General features: G+C 37.7%; 1 protein-coding gene across 1 annotated transcript in view; it reads left to right on the top strand.

Annotated features, from left to right (window-relative positions):
* Positions 1–8489, top strand: part of COG3 (component of oligomeric golgi complex 3) — a gene marked incomplete at both ends in the record, with an annotated part of 25478 nt that extends 16989 nt beyond the window's left edge. Inside the window, 7 exons of the mRNA XM_009876293.1 lie at positions 5–123; positions 807–896; positions 2756–2876; positions 5124–5212; positions 5311–5445; positions 6619–6694; positions 8358–8489. Coding sequence (XP_009874595.1) covers positions 5–123; positions 807–896; positions 2756–2876; positions 5124–5212; positions 5311–5445; positions 6619–6694; positions 8358–8489 — 762 coding nt within the window. The remainder of the gene's footprint in view (positions 1–4; positions 124–806; positions 897–2755; positions 2877–5123; positions 5213–5310; positions 5446–6618; positions 6695–8357) is intronic.
* Positions 8490–9148: the final 659 nt, after the last annotated feature.

Below are 9148 nucleotides of genomic sequence, written 5' to 3'. Positions count from 1 at the left end.
TCAGCAGAATCCCTTAATCCCAGGCACCAGACCACGATTTCACCAGCAGATCTGCATGGAATGTGGTATCCTACTGTTAGAAGGACTCTAGTGTGTCTCTCCAAACTGTACAGATGTATAGATGTACGCAAAAAAAATTCTTTATCTTTTTTTTAGAAGTTATAAATTGTGACTAAATACTTTAATGTAAGTTAGGAATGGGCAATTGCTGGTCTCTGTTACCTCTTAGTCTTTCTTCTGTTATCTTTATGTAAAACAAGTGAACTGACAAATTTAAAGTCATCATTTCCAAAACAACTTTATATTTGTGGAATCAGAGAAAAGGCACTGGCTTGTACATCTGTTGCTATTACAGAAATATTTCAGTGTCTGATGCTCCCAAAATTGAGTGAATAGAACAAGAAAGAAGAGAAAATTCTGGGTTGATTATAGAGACTGATCTTATTGCTGAAATGACTGCATGAATGTTTCTTGTGATAAACTTTGCAGGACATCAGATAAGGTGATGTTTCTGGTCTTGAAAATGATGACTCTGAGAACATTTCCAATATGTAATAAATTTTTTTTCATGACCCATCTTTTCACTTTCCAAAACATTGGGGAGTTTTCCGAAGTTTAAAACTGTAGGTAACAGAAACAAAAGTGGTGTTTACTTCATAAGTATTTTCATGCTTGACCTTTAGAATCTGTCTGTCACCTAATAGCATAAAAGGTTAATAAGTCTCTAAGAAGCATAAAATGCAAGTGACTTTTGGTTTGTGGGGTTTTTTTAACTTTATTTTGGTCTGCTTTCCTCTTCCCCGCAGAGGGCAGTGTTCCAGGGGTTATCACAAGAAGCTTTATCTGCCTGCATCCACTCGCTGCTGGGAGCTGCGGATTCTATCAGCAAAAACAAGGTCAGAATCTGTCCTTTGGGTATGACTTTAATTATTTATTTATTTATTTATTTCCCACCCCGTGTGAATCTAAAGCCGCTGAAGCAGTGGTTCAGAATCCTTACTGAAATCTCAGTGAAAGCATGTTGCCCCAGAGATCTGATGGATTTGCCATGTTTAGTTACAGTTAATGTATTGTAAAGCAAAGATAATGATTCTTGCGCTAGCCTGTCTGGAAAGGTGGAATATAAATTGTAGCAATCATGTTTACAGGCTGCTCTAACTGCTGTGAATTCTAGCACTTCTTTAGGTATCACTTGATTGAAGTCTCTGCTCCTTATATTTGTTTTTGCTGCCTGTTAACTCTCCTTTTTCTCTGCTGCCGCTGTTTGAGTTTTCAAAAATATTTCTAAGTGTTAAATTCACAGGGAGGATTTTTTAAATATTCTCCTCTTAGAACTATCTATTGTCAAAAGCTTTGATCTCATGTGATGTTCAGAATTCAATGCAGTTTTGTCAAGTCCTTTTAACTTTATTACTTTAAGTAGTTGGGGTAAATGTTTTTTCTTCCTGTCACAGTTCTTTTAATGCAAGTACTGTAATAATTTGCTAATTCTTAACAGCCAGAAAGTGGTTTAAAAAAAATTAAAAAAGAAAGTCTTAGTCTAAAATTTTTGAATTTGTATAAGAAATAAATAATGAGTAACAAAAAAAAGCTTTAGTTGCAATTATAAATGAAGAACTGTTTTGAAGTACGTCTTTCGAGTGTCCTTTGAAAAATGTTAAATATATTATCTTTAAAAAGAAATTCAAACCACGTTGCCTTCTAGCTTGAGCAGATAAACTTTTATATGTAATTGATTCAGAGTTCTACAGTTAATTGTCCATTCCAGCACTGCATATCAGGTCAGCATTGAGTGAAAGTGTTGCAGAGAATGAAACTCATCCTGCAGTGCACCCTAGATGGGTTGGCCCAGGACTAGGATCTGACTGCTTTGTTCTTGGTGCATGTTAATTTAACATTAACTGGTGAAGTCCTACATGTAAGAATTAAAAAACAACAACAACAAAAAACCTCAAGAAACCTTTCTAGCACTTATTTTTAGTAAACAACTCTGTTAAAACTGCAAATTTAAATCAAACTTCTTATTATTTTATTTATCATTTTATCAAGGCAAGTTCTCTTCCAACTTGCAAAAGTAAATTTGAGTTCTTGAGTCCTCCTCCATTTTCCTTAATGAGCCATGAACTACAATGATTATAAATCACATAGCTAAAATAACTAGCAATGCAAAGCTCATCGTCTCCATGGTGTGAGCTTGGCCTTGTTTAATTCTTTGTATCTTTGCTCTATTGTTTAGAAATTAACTAAGCTTTGCATTTAATGACATGAGAAAAATGCCTTATAAGACCTTTTCAAAATAACACAGTTAATCAAGATTATTACAGAAACATTGTTTGACTTTTTTTTTAGTCATTGTAATGATTAAAAAAATCAACTTTAAAACCTCATGTTTTTCTACTATAAATTATATGAATTACATGAAAGAATTCCTGGCTCTTGCGAAGATAAAGTTTGTGTCTTTCAAACAGAGGATGCTTGTACTTAATATGGACGTTTAGTGATGGGGCTCTTCTAAGAAATGTGAATAAAATCTGTTTCTGCAGAGCTGTGTGTTAGGAACGATGCAGGAGTGGGGCTTCCCAAAGTGCAATTAATGTCACTACAGACTAATGTAAAAAGCCCATTGGTAAGATTCTTAGTATTAATTTTGTTAAAGTAACTAATAAAAGTGGTTCTGTCGAAGCTTTGCTGTCGAATTAATTTTTGTGGTTTTTTTTCACACGTAATTCATGTTCTTTCTCTCGTTGTACTGTAGACCCAGGTTGATGGACAGCTTTTCTTAATAAAACACCTTTTGATTCTTCGTGAACAAATTGCTCCTTTCCACACTGATTTCACCATTAAGGAAATTTCCCTGGACCTTAAGAAAACTAGAGGTACTGAACAGTTGCTGGTTACAGAACGGGACAGGATTGTCTTCCCTTAGTGTGCCAGCAAAAGTTCTGGGTTTTTATTATGTTCACTTGCAATGACCTGTGCGCTTGTTCTAATCTCTTGCTTTATTCTTATCTTCTCTAGGAAAACACACAAAACCATTCTTTTATTCAGGGCAATAGAAGATGTATTTATTAACAAATTCTTTGTATAAAATGTTGTTTGACTGCTTTTTGCTGCTGACCTAACTTATTTATCCAGTCCTTTTTAAGAACAGCTAAGTAATCTATGTTTCTGTTGTGCAGAAATGTCTTTCTCCTTTTCTGACCCTTTAAAGGAATATTGTTTGTTACTGCTGTTTAGCAGGTGAATTTAACAATATGTGTGGACTTGCTTAGAGCAAATTAAGGTTTCCTAGACCTTTCTGAGAAGTTTTGTTCTGAAAATGATTTCTTACATTGCAAGTTCAAAAGGCAGTATTGTTGAATAATTTTATGTAGCAGCTGTGTCTATTGTAGGAAGGGAAAATAGAGAGTAGTAGTGCTATGGTCATGTATTTTAAAATTGTACTATGGTTCCTTGTAAAATACAGAAGAAAACTTCAATACAAAAGTGAACTGTCATGTACTTGTCAAGTTTATAAAGATAGTGGAAAAAATAATTGGAAGCATGTCAAGTTTCTCTTCTTTCATTCCTAAAGAGAACGCTGAAGAAATAATTTTTCTTTCCTGCCGTCTAATATGCTGCTGTTTTAACTCTGAAGCAAACAGTTCTGACACTAACCGTTTCACCTGTTGCATTTGAACATCAATGAAACCTCCTACCTGTTGAGTAGTTTCTAGTTGACTGCAGGTTAAAGGGCAAATATGTCCTTTTGGTGTCTTGTCCTGGCTGACACATGAGTTTGTTCACCATCTTGGTTTAGTTGAATAAATTTTTGTGCCAGCCAGTGCTTTGCAGGTGGTGGTGGTAAGTAATCGAAGATGCTTTCTTTGCATTGCGGGGTGGTGGTGTTGAGTAGATGTACATTGTGCTTAATTCTTAATGTAGTGTAGCATAGGCCAGTAGGGATGAATTGTAAAAGAAAAACAACACGGCTGACAGGAGTTTTACTGTGTTCTGCCCAAGCTTTCTGCACAAAGATTTAATTTAGGATTTATGGGCAAAGGGACTTGAAGTGAAAGTCATGCTTCCACCCATTTTTTAATTTTTTTTTAAAGTAATATAGTGCTAAGGCTCATATAACTGAAGTGTACAGAGGGGAGAAGTGACTTTCACACTTACTAGCTCACAGGATTCCAATCACAAGCTTAGGCTCTTTTTGGAATCAGTGATGTTTCTGGGAAATAATTCAGAGAAAAGAATTAATCTTTTTCTGCAGTCTCCTTAACTGCATAGGAGTGCAGATTCTTAGCTCAGTGCAAAACCTACATGTTTAACGAATTTGGCAGCATTTCTTCAACTCTTACGTCTTGTTTCCCTCTTGTTGTTTTATGCAGCAAGAGGAGGACAGAATTGCTTTTGAAATAGAAAAAAAAAAAGAAAAGATAAAAAAGCAGATGGATGTGCAGGACAAGTGAATGACATTAGGGCAATAAACTGTACTGAAACTATACTGACAATTTTCTTTTTCCCAGTTTGACTAGATTTCAGATTGACAGCATCTTGTTAACACTATAGAAATAATTTCAGCGTCTTGTGTTAATTACAGACATTGTTGCTTTTCCTTCTTGGGACTTCTGCAGAGAATGTAAACATGAATGTGTATCAGCCTTGATGGTTTGGTTTTGGTTTTGTGGTTTTTTTTGCTTAGTACTAACTAAAACAACTAAGCAGAGAGGAAAAGTACCAGTTCTGAGTTATTTCGTGCAACTGTTCTTGGTTTTCCCAGATGGCATGGGCCAAATTCTGTGTATTGTTCATAAATGCTTAACTACATAGTGTATGTAAAAGCGTATACATACAGTTACAAAAGCACGGACGGCTGTTTGTTAGGATCATGTACCGTATTTATCTGTTCAGACTGCAACTGTTTACCATAGGTTTGCCGTAGGTGCCATTAAAAAATAGTGGATCAAGCTTTGTGTGCTTCTGTGCTTGTGTGTCTACACCTGGCCGCAGTGGAATCATTAAGGTTACAGTCTTAATTGTGCTAGGCTATTTTTTATGTGTAAATGAGTGATAAAAGATTTTAATTCCCAGAGCTGAATCCCATTGCCTTACAGCCTGAGTGCCTTTCTGATTCACAGATGCAGCATTTAAAATCCTGAACCCTAAGGCAGTTTCAAGATTTTTTAGACTAAACAGCAACAACGCCTTGATACAGTTCTTACTGGAGGTAATATGGAGTCTTACTGCATTAAGAAAAATTGGATTGTTTTAGCAGGTGGTGATCTCTGGCAAATAGAAAGGTGATAATTGCTGTCTTTGTTCAAGGGTACTCCAGAAATCAGAGAACATTATATCGACTCTAAGAAAGATGTAGATCGTCATCTGAAATCGGCTTGTGAGCAGTTTATTCAGCAGCAAACCAAACAGTTTATAGAACAACTGGAGGAGTTCATGGCAAAGGTACAAACATGTCATATGCTCGTTAACCTAACTGGAATACTGGTAAAACAAGGAAATTAGTATTTAAATTGGGTCCAGGAGAAGCTGCTGGTACTGTCTGATTTAGCTGAAGATGGTGACATTTCCCATTAAGAGGTCATGCTTGCCTCTAAGTTCCAACAACAATTTTCCAGACAGTTTTGAAATAAATGGAGTAAAGAGATGTGACATAGTTTGTTTTTAAAAGCAACCCTTGTGCTCTTCGATAAGAAGCTTTAATGTTTCAGTGAATTGAAACACATCTGTGAAAGTTGGCAGGAGCTTTTCCGTTTGCAGGAAAGCTCCTACCTTGGCTGAATTTGTAAGCCTTCAAAAACAGTCTCGAGTTGTGTGTGTTGTTAAGGGAGGTCTTAAGGTATAGCTGGGAAGTGTGTTAAAATTTTCTGTTCTCAGCATATTTTACACCAGTGAGGTGCTTGCTGTGCAGGACCTTCCTCCCAAGTCCTGTTTGTGAAAAAATTTCCTGACAGAAGTCAGTCAGAAAGATTAGACATCCTAGGGGGTAGGAACAGAAAAGATGTCTTGCTACAATACACTTTCCAGAACCTGCTCTAGAGCTCAGGATCCTAGGCATCCGAGAAAGCCATGCAGAAGAAAGATGAGAAGTGTGATGTGGATTCTTACATGCTGAGAATAAGTGGCATGACATCTCAAAAACTGGGACTGCAGCATTACGTGGACATCACAAATATCACAGCTGCTCTTTTGTGAGAACTCAGAAGATTATAATGTTAAATTTACTGTTCCCTCCATGCTGGGGCAAGGGGACAGTGGGTAACCAAGGAGATTGATCGATTGTCAAGGTGATGCCAGTGATTTATTGGGGAGTTTGACTTACCTGCTTAAGTATAAATCCCCTTTGGAGGTTTTGTGTCTTTCAAGTGCCTAAGCGTCTTTGTAAAATTAATCCCATTTTGAATTTTACTTTCAAGAAGCGATCATGGTTGTAATTTTGAATTGCGTTTCTGTCAAGCTACTTCCCTCACGTGTCGTTAAATCAGGGCATAGAAGAGGGGGAGCGGGGGAGATGCCGTACGCTGCGGTATCGAAGAGACTCGTGCAAATGTTACTTGGTAGCTTTGTCGTGAATTCAACCAAAAGAAACTTAATTTTGTTGGTTTTACTTTGTTCCAGGTAGCTGCTTTAAGAGCAATGGCCACTCAAGGAGGCCCCAAGTACAGCCTTTCACAGCAGCCTTGGGCGCAACCAGGTATTTCCTTTGGTTTGCGTTCATGTTACCTCTGAGGTGCTTGTAGGCTCATGAAGCCCTGATTGTTTACTGCTTTGAGACTTCTTCTAAAAACTTGTCATCAAAGGGAAAAAAAGATCCTTTCTGTTGACCATTTTTGGTAGAGCAGTATGAAGCTGCGCTGTATGGGGCTTGGATATTTCAGAATGTCATTTGTGACTGATTTCTAAAACGTAGGACTCTGAAAAGCAGGCCAGATTAATTTAAGCTGTGAGACTGTGATTGATTTGGGAAAATCCTGAGAACTGTTGACTTTTTTTCTTGCAAATCCTGACTTCCGTTTTTGCCTGTTTAGTTTAAATGTCTTAGATACCTTTAAATCAGAACCTGACAAACTTTAGAATAGGTACATAATTGGTGCAGTAGATGAATGACTTGAGTATTTCTCAGGCTGTGACTGTTCGTGCATGAAAACAGCATTTCCACAACTGCATACAGAATGCGTTTAAGGAATTATTTGATTACATTAAGATAAAGCTTTTGCTTTTATAGGAAAAAATTAATCTGCATTGAAGCTTTTATTGCCTGCACATTTGGTACCTACTTCCTCCTTAATTTTCCCATCACTATCCAAAAATGGAATCCAGCTTTATTTCCCTCTGAGGAATTCAAGTGTGAATGCTTTGTAGGAACATTTGGAGTAGTTTACATGTTCCTGGATTGTTTTGCTTTTCACATTGCAAACTTGTGCTTTTGGGTGACACCAACAAATCTGATTGTTCCAGTTCATACGTTGGAACCTTCTGTTGCATCATGTTCTTAAAATGCAAAGCCAGACACGTTCATTCTTAATTCAGTGCTGCTCCATGGGTCAGACACTCTCAAGGGCTGACTTGTGCTTCTACTTAACATCTCCTGCTCCTTCAGGAGTACTTTTAATGTTTGTTTGGAGAATAATTATGTGTGTAGAGGCAGATCTAAGCAGAGCTGCTGCTGTTTCTTGGAGTCATTTATCTGGGAAGCAGGAGTAGGCAGAAAAATGTAGAAATAGTAGAAATTGAGGGGAAAAATAAACATAGTTTATTAACTTTGGTGCTTTAAAGCTATGAAATGTATTTTTCCCCCACCCTTTAAACAAAGTTCTTGTAAAATCATTAAAGTACCTAGCAATAAAGAAAGGATCTTGTCAGAGAGAGGATTCCTGTCTGGTTGATTCAAAATCCGGACAGCTGTGCAGTCTTTCTTCTTACAGACCTGACCTGTGGTCAGTAAGGAGAGGTTGTGATGTGCTATTCTCTTCACTAGCACTGTTTATTTCCCACCAGTTTCTTTTCCAGGCAGATTTTCTAGGGGGAAGCTTATGTAGAACTTTGTTACTGTTGGAAGGCTGCGACTTCAGGAATTTTGGGAGGATGTGGTAGCTTGTAGAAATGGTTTGGATGCATTTTCTGCAGGGAAGGAGGGACTGATGTCTTGAGTCAGTCCCAAAAGAAAAGCCTTGTCTGGCATCTCCTGGCCGTATGAAGGGTTGATGCCTCACAGTCCAGTCACCCCTCTTTCCCTTTAGCTCAAACCTGTGGTTATGGCCAGGCCCAGTAAAGTGGAGGGTGATATTCTGCAGCGCACATTTTGACTATTGGAACGCCGTTTTAGCATACTGAGTGGTACTTTCTTTCACTTCCAGCAAAGATCAACGATCTGGTATCTTCCACTTACAAAACAATAAAAACAAAGCTGCCATTGACGTTACGAAGCATGTCGTTATATTTGTCCAATAAAGATACAGAATTAATTTTGTTTAAACCAGTTAGGGTAAGTATTACTAGATGTACTTCAGTGTGTTTTCCTGTAGGTGATGGGACTTCTTTTAGTTAAAGACTTAAAACGCCTTTTGTGGGATTGTTCACCTTGTATTTCTGTGTGTGTATGGTTATATGTATATATTTATAAATGTATGTATGCATGTATTCATAAGTGTGTGTGTATATATATGTGTGTGTGTGTTTGTGGTAAAGGGCTCAGAATATAAATCTTACGAGGAAAGGCTGAGGGATCTGGGGCTGTTCAGCCTAGAGAAGAGGAGATTGAGGGGAGACCTCATCGCTCTCTACAACTACCTGAAGGGAGATTGTAGAGAGGCGGGGGTTGGTCAGTTCTCCCTAGCGGAGAGTGATAGAAGGAGGGGAAATGGATTTAAATTGTGCCAGAGGAGGTTCAAGTTAGATATTAGGAAGAATTTCTGTACTGAAGGGATTGTCAGCCATTGGAACAGGCTGCCCAGGGAGGTGGTTGAGTCACCGCCCCTGGAGGTGTTTAAGAGACGGGTGGATGTTGCACTGGGGGGGAATCAATTAGTAGGTTGATAAGGCTGGACTTGCTGATCTTCTAGATCTCTTGCAGCTGATACAGTTCTATGATTCTATGCGTCTATATATGTATGTGTGTATATGTGTGTGTGTGCATATATATATGTGT

This window comes from Apaloderma vittatum, unplaced genomic scaffold (genome assembly GCF_000703405.1).
Source record: "Apaloderma vittatum isolate BGI_N311 unplaced genomic scaffold, ASM70340v1 scaffold4719, whole genome shotgun sequence".
Taxonomy (NCBI): Eukaryota; Metazoa; Chordata; class Aves; order Trogoniformes; family Trogonidae; genus Apaloderma; species Apaloderma vittatum.
This window is presented reverse-complemented; position numbering and strand designations above follow the sequence as displayed.